At 50.2% G+C, this 15,616-nt stretch overlaps 1 protein-coding gene across 1 annotated transcript; it reads left to right on the top strand.

Annotated features, from left to right (window-relative positions):
- SNRNP40 (small nuclear ribonucleoprotein U5 subunit 40) lies at positions 166–11,174 on the top strand. Its single transcript, XM_021375584.1, has 10 exons — positions 166–437; positions 533–662; positions 943–1,036; positions 2,412–2,577; positions 3,046–3,168; positions 4,178–4,298; positions 5,039–5,121; positions 5,553–5,614; positions 8,828–8,931; positions 10,582–11,174. Exons 1-10 carry the CDS (start codon positions 204–206, stop codon positions 10,629–10,631), a joined length of 1,167 nt encoding a protein of 388 aa, XP_021231259.1. The 5' UTR covers positions 166–203; the 3' UTR covers positions 10,632–11,174.

Below are 15,616 nucleotides of genomic sequence, written 5' to 3'. Positions count from 1 at the left end.
CCCCTTGACCTCTCCGGCTCCAGCGCGGCCAATCCGTGCGAGGAGCGCGCGCCGCGATCATACGCTATCGAGACGTTCTCTCTACGCGACGGAAGGAAGACGGGAGGAGGGTGGGCCATCCGGGAGCGCTCCTCCAATCAACGCGGCAGAAGGCCGTGCTGTTGGCCAATGGGGGGCCAGGCGGGCGCGCGCGGCCCGTGGCGATGATCGAGCAGCAGAAGCGAAAGGCTCCGGGCGGCCCCGTTCCAGGCCCCGTCCCAGGCCCGGCTCCCGGCCCCGGCCCCGGTCCTGCGCCTGGCGCTGCTCCTGGCCCTACGCCGGGCCCCGATCTCCCGCTCGTGCCCTCGGCGGCCAAGCGGCCCCGCCATGATCCGCCGGCGGCGGGCGGAGGGGGCGGAGGCGGCGGGCAGCCCCCAGCCGGTGCTCTGCTACAATCGGTAGGGCCTGCGAGGGGGGCGGGAATGGAGAGGACCTTTTCCTTGCGCCCTCTGCCTCGGCTCCCTCTTACCCCTCTCCCCGTGTCCTCCTGCAGGGCCCCCCGCGCTGCTCCTCGCTGCAGGCTCCCATCATGTTGCTGTCGGGGCACGAGGGAGAGGTGTACTGCTGCAAGTTCCACCCCAACGGCAACACCCTGGCGTCTGCCGGCTTTGACAGGCTAATCCGTGAGTAGCAGGCCAGGCCAGGCTTCACTATCCTTTGTGTAAAAGTAATTTGTACTTACAGCCTATTAAAATCTCCCATCTCTTCGTTTGAAGCCGTTTCCTCTTGTTCTATCGCAACAGATCCTGCTAAAGCATCTGCCCCTTCTTTCTTATAGCCTCCCTTAGATACTGAAAGGCTGCTGTCAGGTCTCCCCAGAGTCTTCTCTAGACTGCAGATCTCTCAGCCTGCGTTAGATGTGTTTCCATGCATTGCCCGCTTTCCTCTCTCCTGTTTTTGTAGTGCTGTGGAATGTCTATGGGGATTGTGACAACTACGCCACACTGAAGGGACACAGCGGGGCAGTCATGGAGCTGCACTATAACACGGATGGCAGGTAAGGGGCATGCTGGTAGATTCCTGCCCAGTCCCCACTGTTTCTAGGTGAAGATGTTTTCTGCTGGTCAGAGCCCTGCACAGCACCTTGTCATTGCTCCTGCACAGCCAGTGGCTCTTGCAATGGATACTTCTGCTTTCCCAGATTAGGAGTGGTGCCTGCTTGAGACTGAGCATTGGCTTTAGAACCACTTGTGACATATGAGTGGCTTTGTTTTCAGTCCGCAAAAGTCTGAATGCTCATGCTGATGATGTGGGAAACACTGGTTCCTTAGGAAGGGGAAGAAAATACAAACGTTTTGTTATTTCAGAAGATTCTTCCACCGCTGCATCTGAACCAGGAGGTTGCTAGACTTTCCTTCCTCTCTTCCCATCACAGACTGTGTCTGAGGAGGCAGAAATCCTATCTATAATTTCATATAGAAATGGTGTTTGGTGGAAGCACCTCCTTATATTTGTTCCACTGTCAGTTAGCCTGCTGTGAAACATCACATTTGTTTTTGCACATTGGGTATAGTTCTTAATTAGTATTAGTTCTTAATAGTTCTTAATTAGTATTTGGGCCAGTTTTGTTTAATATTTTTATCAGATCTTCGCCAGATCTCGATGAAGTGTGCCACCAGTAAACTAGCAGGTGACACCAAGTTGGGCTGGAGTGTTGCAGGTGGAGCTGGGTAGGCTGAATTGATGGTCTGGGTCCAGTCACGTGACGTTCAGCAAAGCTGTGTGCTGGGTGTTGCACTTGGGTCACAACAACCCCATGCCGTGGTATAGGCTCAGGGAAGAATGGCTGGAAGGGTGTCCTGTGGAAATGGACCCAGACGTGCTGGTTAACAGCTGGCTGAACACAGGCCAGCAGTGTGTCCAGAAGAAGGCCAGTGGCATCCTGGCTTGCACGTGAAGTAGCGTGGCAGCAGAAGCAGAGAAGTGATTGTCCTCCTTTGTTCAGCACTGGTGAGACTGCACCTTGAGTACCACGTTCAGTTTTGTGCTCCCTGCGGCAAGAAAGATACTGAGCTGCTGGAATGTGTTCAGAGAAGGATGATGAAGCTGGTGAAGGGACTAGAAGACAAGAAATACGAGGAGTGGCTGAGGGAACTGGATTTGTTTTGTCTGGAGGAAAGGAGGCTGGCAGGAGATCTCATTGCTCTCTACAACTATGTGAGAGGTGGTTGTAGCAAGGAGGACGGATGTCATTCTCTTTTCTCAGGTGACAAGTTACGGGGCATGATCTTTTCAACCAAAATGAATGTCTGATTCAGTGGCACGCTCCCACTTAATATTTCAAGCTTTGACCTCAAGTCTGGAGAGCAAGAAAGGTGGGATGGGAGAAATGCTTCTGAGATTGAGAATCTTACAGTGATTCTTCTCCACAGCATGCTCTTCTCAGCATCCACAGACAAGACTGTGGCTGTGTGGGACAGTGAGACTGGAGAGAGAGTGAAGAGGCTGAAGGGCCATACCTCTTTTGTGAACTCCTGCTACCCAGCAAGGCGAGGACCTCAACTTGTCTGTACAGGCAGTGACGATGGGACAGTGAAGGTCAGTATATGGAAATAGTCTACAGCGAAAATAAGCTAGGATCTCCAAGAATGTTTCGTGTTCCTTCCCATTTAAGCTGTCGGAATTCACCTTTTAATTACTCTTGTAGTTTTGTTATCAACAAACTTTGATTCTAGAAAGGAAACTCTGTTGTTCCTGCTGTAATTTTTTTGGATGAAGGTTAATGAAATTAATCTACTCAATCGCACTTTTTCTGCTGAACAACATTAATCAAACAAGTGAAAGACAAGCAGTTACTGAAATCTTTTATTCAACTGCCTTCTTCCCTCCTATTTTTCCTTAAAATCAGGGAAGTCCTGTGTGTTAACCACACCAGACTTTTACTATGTTTTTTGCAAAGATCCTTTGAGATCTAAAAGAGTGGATTTTAGTAGAGTGGTCTGAGTCTCTGCAAAGCATGTGTGCAACTTCCTATATGTAAGTTTTACAACCACAATGTCTTTTCAGCTGTGGGACATCAGGAAAAAAGCTGCTGTCCAGACATTTCAGAACACTTACCAGGTCTTGGCTGTAACTTTCAATGACACCAGCGATCAGATCATATCTGGGGGCATCGACAACGACATTAAGGTATGATGTTTGTATCCTCGTCTTTCCTTCCAACCACTCTCACCTTCTGCATCCCTTCACAATTTGCTTTAACAGCACGCAAAATGCCGCGTTGGTCAAGGACAAATGTGGAAGACTGTTGGTTAATTTTACTGTCACAAGAACTGTGCTGACCTGCTGTGTCCAACCTCTCTCTTGATCTAAGGCCAACAAACTCTGAGGTAGTTGTTCCAGGGCTGTTTGCCATGTGACTGGCCACGCATCCTAGCGCTGCTGTCACACACTGCCACTGATATGGTATGCAAGCTCTTCTGACAGCTGGTGCCCCTCACAGAGGCTCTAGGGCCATATATGAGGTAGGCTAAAGAAAATTTGGTGACACATCCACGTTCTCTGACCTCTGCTTCGATAATTCACTTTGTCACCTGCTACTGTGGAAAGTTCTTATTTAAGAGTGCACTCAGCGTTTCATTCATTTGGTAGCTGAGATTCTTCTGATAGCTTCACAGTTCAGTCAGTGTTGCTGTCTTTTTAGCCTCAGTCTCCAGTCTTACCTAGGCATGGGGAGCATGTACTTGTCAGAGGGCCACCACTAAGTGTAGCGCTGAAGTGTTATCTGTTCTGATTGCCCCTTGAATGGCAGTAACTCTTAGAGAAAGAACAGCATGGAATTTTGGAGATTGGACAACTGCTCCTCTGTGCCGTGGGTCAGTGGAATTTGGGAGCTGAGGGAGCTAGGCCAGATTGAAGGGATTCCTGCAAACATGAGCTGCTAAAATTTAACATTTTTCTCCTAATATGGTTGGACACATTAGGTAAGAAAAAGGGGGAAAAAAAACTGCCCTTTAGAGAGCAGCACATAACATTATAGCTTTATATTTTAGCCGTTCAGACCGCGCCCAACTGAAATTGAAAACTGATTTCATCAGATGACTTATCAGTACCTGCATGAAATGGTTTGGAAGCAGCATTTCTGATGGTCTTGTCTGTCCATTCGTTAAGCCACAATTTTGTGTCTGCTGTCTGAAAGGTGTGGGACCTTCGCCAGAACAAGCTCACGTACACAATGAGAGGACACGCAGACTCGGTGACAGGCCTCAGTCTGAGTTCAGAAGGCTCTTACCTGCTCTCTAATGCAATGGATAACACAGGTACATCCTAGCAAATGTGACAGCACAGCTGTACAGACAGCTATCAGACCCTGACTTTGAAGAGCTGTGTGTGGCATCTGGGAAGGAACCGCAGAAAATGGTCTATGTACTAAAATATAAGAGAGTCAGATGAGGGGGTGGGCGGAATGCAGGCTGGGTCTGCAGAGAAAGCTTCAGTTCTCTTTGTTAGAACCGTGACAGTTACATCCTTTGCAGAGAGGGAGCAGCTGTATCAGAAAGGTTTGTCACATCTCCCAAAGGGCGATGAGGACACGGGCTGTGGCACAAGTTATTTGCACAGGCAGTTGAACATAATCTTGGTCTGGCTTTTGTCAGAGTGGTTCGGCTGCTTCCGTGCAGCAGGGAATGACAGTGCTGTTTCCAAACTGCTTGTCTCCCGCGTATGGGTGCTCAGCGAAGCTGATCTGATTAGAAGTATGATCATGAAGTGTATTAGAATAAAGCAAATGCTCATGTAAGGAGACAGTGGCTCATTTGTGTAATAGTTGTTTTGGATTTTTCCCCTCCTGCTGGCAGTGGTCTTAGTGTAATTATAAATTTCTGCATTTTACCTTTCATACCACAGCTTTCTGCAATGGGAAAGCTGTTGGTTTCCTTTAGCTTCTGGGAAAACCTAGGCCTGAAAAGAACAAGGAATGTGACCAGAGCTTTGTTAGCAGCTGACCTTGCCCCCAGGCCTCTGCCATCTCCAGCTAATTACTGTGCCCTCTCTGTTGCAGTTCGCATCTGGGATGTGCGGCCGTTTGCCCCAAAAGAGAGATGTGTAAAGATTTTCCAGGGGAACGTGCATAATTTTGAAAAGGTGAGTGTATTACAGCCTGAAACAGTATTGTTCATAACACGCTGCCACTGTCTATTAACTTTTCTGTAAATTGTTTTTTAAGTTCAAGTTTAAACCAGTGAGGCTTTAATAAGGACTCGAAGAAAGATTAATGCACAAAGTGAGATTCCAATTAAAGCTGTAGTAACAAAATTTCTTTGCTCAGTTCGGCTATAATTAGCTGTAAATTAAGTATTTTCTACACTTACTGTCTACATTGTGTAAAATAACAAGGCACTGGGTGTTTCTAGCAATAAAATAAAATCTGTAATTACTTTCTCATCTTTTGAAGAGGGATCACTAAAGTAGTGCTCGTGGTATTTAAAGCCTCGTGGTGATTTTACTTGAAGTGGAAGGGAAAAGCTAAATCTTCTTTGGAAATTGAACCATGTGTATTTTTTTGTTTGTTTCAGAATCTTCTGAGATGCTCTTGGTCTCCAGATGGGAGTAAGATAGCAGGGGGATCCGCTGACAGGTGAGTTATCACCGTGTTTCTCTGTTACTGTCAGTCCCAAACCATTTTTGCAATCACTCCTGAAATGAGCTGGATCGTCTCTAAAATTAATGTGAAGAGCCAGAGTTGTGCGTGGAGGTGTGAAGACCCAAACAACCCCCTGTGGTAATCTGTGAGCATTGTCTGCAGCCATTATGGCAGTGATGTGTTCATATTGCCTTTGCGTCAGCGGAGGAGCACTATGTGGTTGTAAAATCCTTATTACTGTTGTCAAAAACCTTCTAGAGAGCTCCATTTCTGCTCGTGCTCAGTCACTGCATCCAACAGATGGACAAGCAGATGACAGGAGCGTGGCTGGCAGTGCGCTAGGTCTCTTGCAGTCATAGCAGCAGACTCTTTGGAGATTTTTCTGAAGGCAGGGATTCTGGCAAATGCTGCAGAGTGCTGGAGTTGTGCTGATAATGGCCACAAGTATCAGTCCAAGCTAGCAGGGAGCACCGGTGGCATTCCAAGGATCACCATTTGTGTTCCTTACTTTAATTAACGAGTGTGAGGAAATTTAAGTTCTGACTAAATTAGCATGTGTCTGATTTATTGAAATGAGAGATTCTGTAGACTAGAGTAACCAAGGGGTAAACCGGGCAGAGGGAGGAAGGCAGCAGAGGGTCCCTGCCAGACACTGAAGGTTGCCGTGAAGGATACCAACACTGCTGGAGCAGATCCAGGTGCACTCTCAGTGACATCGAGACACGAATTCCTGCAGGTCGGAGTCCAAGGCATGGAAGAGCAGTAATCAGCAAATTAATGAGTTTCTGATGGACGACAGGGAGAGCTTTAGCTCTTACTGTGCAGGTAGAGTGGGGCCAGCTGCCACGGCAGGCGGCTGAGACGTGACCCTTCTTTCCAGTCCCCCTGGGCTGCAGCAGCAGTGCTCGTGGTGATGAATACCTGATCCTCCATGTGCCGAGGCCGCGGCCGGTCCCAGTGTGGGCAGCCTGACACGGTGAAGTGGGGCTTGAAATATGAGGCCATTAGGTTAGTTCTGCAGATGCTGATGTAGCTCTGTAGCCTGACAGCAACTTTGCAATGAAGTTTTGTGATGAAGAGCACACAGCCAGGTCCTGGGGCAGGTTAGATAGGGCTACTCAAATCTTTCTGCTATCTCTGAGTTTTTCAGTTTGTTTTTTTTTTCTTTTTTTGAGAAGGAGCATCTGCTGGGAAAGCAAAGCAAGATTAAAAATTTTCATTTGTCTGCATAAGAGACAATTCCCCAGTGGTTACTCTATTGCTCTGCATTATGTGGAGCGTGTGTGTGACAATTACCTGATTTTTATTTTTTTTTTCACTGTGAGCCTTGTAAAATCAGCTGCTTAGTGCTTTCCTGCTTTGCCATACCAAAGAAAAAACATTACAGCAGAATGCTTAGAGGAAGTGCCTGATATGATTCTTGCCTGCTAGATAAAATAGTTGTGCTTGAAGAAATGCTGCTTTAAATGATATTCACGACCCAAGTGGAGTGCTCCATTTTTTTCATTTTTACATTCTTCAAGAAAATAGTGTAAGGAATAACACCAGCCTGAAAATGAGTGCCTCTGAGAAAGCACATCTGCCCTGTGCTGGCATTCAGTGTCCTGTCTACTTAGCCAACGAGTGACAGAAAAGATTCAGTGGTTTTTTGGGGGCAGAAAAGAAGTTAATTTCTGTTTCAACTAAGAGAGGCCTAACTGTAAAAACAAATGTTTGTCTTCATCGGGTGTGCAGAGAGCAGTTGGAGCGGTGGCCCTCAGTGCTGGTGGCACTGCATAAGCCAAGTCCCACTTTGGTATTCAGAGCCTGGGGGCTGTGAAAGGGCCATTGATCCCGAGCACGTTTCAGTTCACGCAGCTGAGACGTTGTGATGCATAGTGGCATTTGCAGCAGCCTCCCTTTGGAGGAATGTAACTGTAGGTCACTTTTGCATGTGCTCTCCTCCCGCCTGCTGTCCCTCGTGCCCTCGCCCTCTGCAGCATCCCCTGTGAGCGGCCACAGTGATGTCTCTGGGGCACGCATGTGGCGGAGCTGCTCTCCACGCTGAACTCAGCCAATTACTGCTCTGCCATTTTCCCTTTCTGCCCCCTGACAGATTTTATTTTAGATGCCAGTCACTTATCTAAAGAGCAAAACGAGCAGGCAGTATGAGCGTAATGCAGAACTGGCAGCTTTCCCGAGCCACTGATTTTTTTTTTTTAATTTTTTTTTTTTTTTTTGAAGAGCTGTGAACCTTGTACCAAACGATATTCCATGTTAAGTTTGGAAGGGAGGCCATGCGGGTGGGATGCAGCATCTTTTTGCCTGGCTGTGGTAGATACATCCAAAATGCTCTCGCTCCTCCAGGAGCCCTGCATAGCCGAGGTCAGAGCAGCGCTCCGTTCCCCAGCAGAACTGGTGTACTGATGGACACCCGTGGGGGACAGCGGGGACGTGGTGGGGACAGGCTGAGTTCTGCAGTTTGCACAGAGGTGCCTTTTCTCCCCCATTTGGAAACAGTAAGAACAGTCTGAACGCTGCCCGGTGCCAGCAGTTTGTTTCTGACCCGCTGCACGAGCGGTGTCGTGGGTGCTGTCCTTCAGCCAAGGTGAGGCACGCGGGCAGGACCCTGCAGCGGTGCGGCACAGCGACCTGCAGGAGATAAATCACAGGGCTGGATGCAATCTGATCGGCCCCCTAATAAATGCTGCCAAGTGAATGATGACTCTAATGGCGTCGCAGGAAGAAATCCATATATAAAGGTTGTTGACTGGGAGGGATTGTGCTATAGGAGGGACTGGGGGGGAGCACCCAGACTCTTCCTCGCTGCTTGCCTGCCAGCCTGAACTGAGAGCCACCATGGTGCTTGCAGGGAGGTATTTGCAAGAGGAAGAGGCATTCTGATGCTCCGTGTGTCCCTAAGCCCACTGTGCTCCGTGCTGCTGTGCTGAGGGTCTCCGTGGCCTCATCAATCTCAGTGCTGCAGTGCTGAGACAGCAGAGAGGCTTTTAACGCAGAGCTGGCATGTTAGCTCCTACCTGCTCAGACCTTTGCTCCTTTTAATTCGGCAGTGCAGCGTTTTGCTCCTGACAGGCTTCTTGTTTATCCATGCTAACAGCTGTGGTTATTACAGCCTGGGTGGTGAACCGTTGCAGGAAGCAGCCGTTGGTGTGGGAGGTGGCTGCTCTCCCTTTACAAATGCTTGCTCTCATAATGGCTGTCTTGTAGGTTTGTCTATGTGTGGGACACCACATCCAGGAGGATTTTGTACAAGCTGCCGGGCCACGCGGGGTCGGTGAACGAGCTGGCTTTCCATCCAGAGGAACCTATTAGTAAGTCCTCCCCAAATCAAGTCAGCTGGGGAAATAGATTCAGAGCTGGCTGTATGCTGGTCTTGCAGAAAACAGCACAAAAACTGTCTGTGGCCCAGAGCCCTGTGTATCACAGAAAGAACTGGGGGAAAAAAGACCACTGCAGCCTGGAGCTGGGCCCTGGGCTGAGTAGTGGGGCTCTCCCTGTGGGCCTGGGTGACCAGCAGTGCTGTGGAGGTCTGGCCATGAGCTGCAGGTGGCTGTGAGCTATTTCTTCTTCCGAGGGGCTATGGAAAAAGATTTTTGGTACTTGGATTTGGTATAACCATATATTTGCTGACCACATGGTAACAGTTAGAGGAGCCGGAGGCACGACTCCAGCACAGGGTCTCTACCTTTTCCAGAGGCTACATGGGACAAATGAGGCTCTTTGTGCAGAGTTTTCTGTCGTCATCCCAGAATTGTCCTGCTCCAGTTCAAAGGTGTAGCACCACGTATCAGTGTTGGGTGACAGAACACTCCTGTTGTCTTTTTCAGTACCATTATGGTACCGTAGCTGAGACTTGGTGTGGTTTCTTAGCACGGTTTGTGGCCCGAGGAGGACCATGGGGCGATGTTTGTTTCTATGGAAACACTCACACCATCAGCCAGATCATCACACTGCTTCAGCCAAAAACTGACACAAGTCAACCCTGAAGGGAAGCCGAGAGCTCAGTGGTGCTGAGCATGACAGTCTGCAGCAGCCTGGGGGTGAGGATTCAGGGCAGTGAATTATGGGTTTGTTCCTTGGTTATTCATTGCTCTGTCTTCAGATCAGAGACTGTGCTGGAAGAGCAGAGCGATCTCTCCACTTTGGAGCGGATTATTTGTAATTGTGTTCTGCTGAGCTCCGCTTTGTGAATCGCTCACTCATCTGAAAGTAAAAAATTAAAAACCTATCCAGTCATGGCATGCCAGTTCTGCAGTTGGTTCCTGTTAACATCTGGGAACGTTAATCTTGTAACTCGCTCCACCCATCCCACAATATCTGCATGGGGGGGCACGCCGAGCAAGGTGACAGACGTTGGTCTGCGAGCTGCGTGCAAAACCTCCCCACACGTCTCTCCTAGACTTGAATGAAATAGTTGCCAGGGTCAAGAACAGAGCTCTGATGGAGTTGTCATCACCTTAACACTTGTGCTTTGAATGCACTCAGCAGCCTTTTAGCCCTTCTGCATTAGGGCTGTTCCAGCTGAGCGCGGCTGCATTTTGCCTCTGTTCTGATGAGAGCAATGTGGCCAGGCTTTCCCAGCCAGCCTCTGCCCTCTAGTGGCACATGGTCCCGGTGGCCCTGCCTGATTCACAATCTGGACACTCCTTGCAAGCAACATAACATTGCTGGATATTTGAGAGCATTAACAGCGCGTTTATGTGTCTCTCTTTAGTGTTTTAATGCTCAGACATTACAGGCAGTGTGCCTTTATGTCTGCCCTGGGACAGGGGAATGGCAGCCAGAACGTGCAGCATGTGCTGAGATGTCCAAGTGGTAATCCCGTGCAGCACTTTTGGGGAGCAAATGAGGTCTGGCTTTATAGATAACTTACAGCCAGTAGCTAAATCCACGGAGCATCATCAGCAGAGATCTCAAACTGTTTAATTTTTGTATCCCTCCCTTCCCCCCCCCTCCCACAGTACTCTCTGCATCTAGTGACAAGAGGCTGTACATGGGGGAGATCCAGTGAAGCTGAGAGCACGCCGTGATTCACGCCCTTGAAGTCTCTGGTTTACAGAAGCAGGATGGACTTGCTTCTCGCTGGTGCCAGCCCCCTCACACTTGTGGTAATGGGAAAATGTTGAAGCAGCACGATGAGGCATTGCAGGCTGCGATGTCTGCGTGGCCCTGCTGCACAGCTTGGGTTTTTTTTTCCCCTTTGGGGAAGAAGGAAAATTTAGAATTGAATTGATTTTGAATTTGGCTGTACAGCGGGTTTCTAAGCCCTTACCCAGATCACTTGAAATTTGTATAATTTGTTTAAATTCCATTTGTGGCTCGTGTATTCCCTGTCCAGTTTCTCTTGGTTGTTTTTATACGGTCAAACTGAAATAGACACCTTTTTACAAGAACTGTGTGGATGGAATTTATTGTTCTGCTTTACTTTTCTACTGTACAATACTAAATCAAAGCCCTCACTCATATATAACCCAGGGAAAACATCTACTTGAACTTCAGAAGAGCAGCTTTATTTTTTATTCATGGCAATAAAAATGACCACACTGGAAATAATTGTCAGGCTACTGCTGAATTCTATTTTCTTGTTTTGAGTAGAGCCAGCCTTCTGCTATAAATAAATGTAAAAGGAATGAGTTTTCTGTGAGAAGCACGGTGAGTTCGGGACTCAGCAGTGCAGGAGCTGGGCTGGTTGCACGTCCCCTCGTGCTGACCAGGCTGGCTGGGATGTAGCAGGCTCTGGGGCAGGCTGGGTGCACGTTGCATATCTACCACAGTGGGCATCAAGATTTGCCATAGGAGAAAACAATTTCCCATCCAGCGATCTAAGTTTCTTCCCTGCTGGCTTATCCACGCTTCCCTGGTCAGGTCTGTGCCCCACGCGTTCCTGTTCTGAACGTGTCCACCCTAGTTTCTTGCCAATAGACGTTTTGCCCTTTTTCACCCCTTTTTTTTCCCCATTTGCTGCCATGGCTCAGGTTGTAACAGGTGTTGCTCACCTCTCGCTGGCTGTCTGCCCTGTCCTGGAGGAGTGCTGCACCTCGGGTGGGATGCTCCCACGCCAGGACTGTCCCATGCAGTCTTGGCATGTGTTTGATCATGAGGATTCTGCTGCAGCCATAAGGAGGTATTTAAGAGGTGGAAAATTATTGCAATTCACACAATACGATGGGAAGAAGTTCCCTCTGAGGGCGTTTCTTGTCCTTATTCTCCTCACTGTGGAGAGAAGGGAAAAGCTGGAGGATGGCACAGCTGGGGCCGGAGTGGATGGAGAAGCTCTGAAGGAGGGGGAGAAGTGTGGCTGCCCTTCCCCAGGAAACAACATGGCTGTGACACTGCCTTGTTACCATCACCTGGGATGGTTCCTGGCCTGGTGCTGTGTCCTTATTTCAGGGTTGCAGGAAACCACCACGTGTGATTGCCTCATTCACTGCCCAGCTCCAGGGCCGGGCTGAACCATTCAAGCACCAGCTTCGGACTGAGCAGAGCTCCAGCTTCAAATCTAGTGAGGATCAGCTCCTTGCGACTCCCAGCAGGAGCACCAGGTATGATCAGTCTGCACCTACCCTGCAGGCCGGTGGAGCCAGACCCATGGCATTGCTGCACCCCAGGACCCTGCATTCACAAAGCTGCTGTGCCCCATGCCTGCAGCCCGCCCTGCGCTGGGACCCTGCTGAGGTTGGGGCTGGACACGTGGGGTGAGGAGGGGGATGGTGCGGATGGGGGAGGACCCATCGCCAGATGGTGGTGAATGGATGCATCCGAACACAAACAAATCACCCTGCAGCTGAAGAGCCAGGCAGAGAGAGCTGGAGGCAGGGGGAAGATTTATTTTTAACTGTGCGGAGTGTTAAATAACGTGTCCTGGAACGCATGTGAATGAGAGCAGGGGGCCCAGCTGGGAAAGGCAGATCTCAGGCCAGCTCCCGTGCCTTGTGCCCTGGGCTGGCGCTGCCTGGGCAGGAGTAGGCAGGCACGTGCACGTGGTGCTTCATGGGCCCTGTTCTGATCCTGGAGGGTTTATTGTTTTATCTGAATGTATGCCCAAGTGTCTGAGGGAAGAGAGACTCAGGGCTTAGCTGGTGGTGACAAGATAATAACTGTTTTTTTTTTCCTGACTTGTGTTTGTTTAAAAGAAGAAAAAAGAGTGCTTAGTTTCTTAATTAGCAAAGAGGAATTGAAGTGAAGCTGAAGAGCAGCATCCTCCTGCATCCTCCAGTCGCCTGGGGATGGCCAGGCTTAAACCTACCTTGGCCTCCAGGATGAAGGATGCAGCCAAGGCTCCAGCTTTTTGTCCACAAAGGGAAAGGAAGAGGAAATGAGGAGGAGTGAACGTGCCTGGTGTGCCTTGCAGGTGGGCTGTGGTGCTGCACCCTGGGATCCAGCAGCACCCCGGGATGCCCGGTCCCGGCTGGTGGCTGTGGCTACGGGATGCTCAGCAGCTCAGTGCATCACGCAGCCATGACCCAGATCAGGGGAGTGATCTGGATTAACACTAATCCCCCCACCCCAAGGAGAGCAAGCCCTGCCAAGGGGCCAGGTTGCTTTCAGGGCTTCTCGTCCCTAAACAGACCAGGAGAGCCCAGGGGTGCCACCCAAACGCGAGCAAACTCGCTGCAGCAGTGAGCGTTCTTCTCTCCTGCATCCCTGGAGAGAACTGGAAGCTGATTTAGGAGCTGCACCCACCTGCTGGTAATGGCACGTGTGCTCAGTGAGCTGCGACCGGCCCCGTCCTAGCAATTTGTGGATGTAATCTAATTTGCTCAGGGGGTTGGAAGGGTGGCGAGTGAACGCAGGTCCTGGCAGCTAACAGCCCCCGGGGGGGCACTGGGAGCCAAGCAGGTTTCACGCTCTGTGGATCCGAATCCCTGCAGCAGGAGCACAGCCGCAGCTCCATGGGGGGTTCAGCCCCCCCCCAGCTCAGTGCTGGCCCTGGGGTGCCCTGGAGGTGGGCTGGGGTACGGCCATAGGAAATCCTTTTTTGTAAGGGGCTTGCTGCCAAGCTGAGCCCTTACATGTGCAGCATGCATCCGTGCACACATGTGCATGCATGTACACACACGCACACACGCATATGTACACATGCACAGGCATGTATGCACACATGCATGCATACCAGTGCTTACAGACATTTCCACTGGAGCAGTGCGAGCTCCAGGGCACGCAGCAGCAAGCCATTAAAGGCGTAATCCGAGCATGGAGAAAATTGTTTTCTTAAACAGGTTTATTCCTCCAAGGGACGTCTTTGCTTGAGAGATTTCCACTAGAAATTAAATCTGTCCCACGATCCAGATACAGGGCTGTGTGCCCCACAGCGCTGCATGGCTGTCCCCATCTCTGTCCCCACTCTGGTCCCCGAGCCTCATGCCACGTCACCCTTTGCAGTTTGGAGCCCCCTGGCTGGAGGAATGGGGCACCAGGTTGGACCCTGCAGGGGACGACGTGGGCAGCCCAGCCCTGCTCCATCCCCACCTGCCTCACTGCTTGCTGCCCCATCCCTCCTCCAGCCCTTTCCACACCTTTTCCCATTGCTGCTCCTAATGAATTTTGGTAGCGATAGTTTCTAAAAGAATAGCAAACAATTATTTGCTCTGTTGGGGGATTAGATGATATTTAGTCTCTATTTAATAGAAAACTAATTAAATTACGTGAGAAACTGAGTAGAATTTTTTTGTTAATTATGAATTTTGCAAGCTACAAAGGCTAAATGATGATGGATTCTGTAATCTGCCGTGCTTTTAGCTAGACACGGAGATAAGATGACAGCTGAGAAAGAATGGAAAGAATGCATTTTAATTTCTATATCGATTCAATAACAGCTGGTTGAACAGCGATCCATTAATGGTGATCTGCAGGAGCTGACGTTGACTGGCAGGCTGACGGCTAATTATGTTAAAACAGGGGACACAGTGGTTAAATAGATGTGTGTGTGCTCCTGGAGGAGGTTGGGGAAGCGGTAGTGCCCTGTGCGCTGGGTTTGCTCCATCCTGGGTTTGCTCCATCTCTTCCCTTTGCCCTGCATGGGCAGGTGGGATGCAGGATGCTCGGTGCCAGGTGTCCCTTAGGGGTTCGAGCCACTGGGATTTGGGGATGGGTGAAATGAGGAGGGGGTGGATGATTGGGGTCGAGGTCAGCTGCTCTGCCTCCATCTGTGCTGGAGGTGCTGGCTCCAGGCTGGTGCCCGGCACCCTGAGCTTGGTGCCCAGGTTTGGGCTGCCCATCACAGGCAGCATCTCTGATCCCGGTGCTGGGATATCTCTGCTCCAGGGCTGGAGCATCCTTAACCTCAGGGTTGGAGCATCCTTCATCCCAGGGCTGGAGCATCCCTAATCATGGGACTGGGGCACCTCTGCTCCCAGGCTCTGTCCCAGTGCCTGGCTGGGACCCAGCTGTCCATCACACGGTGCTGGGCTGCACTTAGCCACCTTCTCCTTTCCACCTGCAGAGCTGCTCTGTCATTCTGACCTCTTGTTAATTAGAGGCTCGTTAGCATGGATCCAGGAGACCTTCAGCCCTGGCATGTGCGTATCGTGGCTGCTCCACCAAAACTGAGCTTCCCAGCAGCCTCGGGGGGGATTTAGCCTGAGCAGAGTGCAAAGTGCAAACCCAGTCCCCACTAAAGGCACTGCATTGTGTTTTTGGGGGAGCTCCACCGCTACCTCGCTGGATCCACGCTCTGCTGGGAGCACTAAGCAAGGGGATGCGTGCAGGAGCCCCAGTCACCCTCAGGGTTTCATTGCATCAGACCTGTGCCTGCACGGCAGCGGCACGGAGATTTGCATGTGTTTACTCTGCGCTGATTTGCATAATGGATGGGAATAAATATCTTCTCCCTGTCACTGTAACACAGATAGATGGGTCCCCTTCAAAGATTTGTTGGCCAATAAACACACCAAAACGATCATTCCGCCTTGTTGCAAAGGGTCGCGTGGTGCCATAAATTACTGCCCAGGATCCTCAAGGATGCTCACGGGGCTTTGGCTTAGAATCCAGTTCCTT

The sequence above is a fragment of the Numida meleagris genome, chromosome 22 (genome assembly GCF_002078875.1).
Source record: "Numida meleagris isolate 19003 breed g44 Domestic line chromosome 22, NumMel1.0, whole genome shotgun sequence".
Lineage (NCBI taxonomy): Eukaryota > Metazoa > Chordata > Aves > Galliformes > Numididae > Numida > Numida meleagris.
This window is presented reverse-complemented; position numbering and strand designations above follow the sequence as displayed.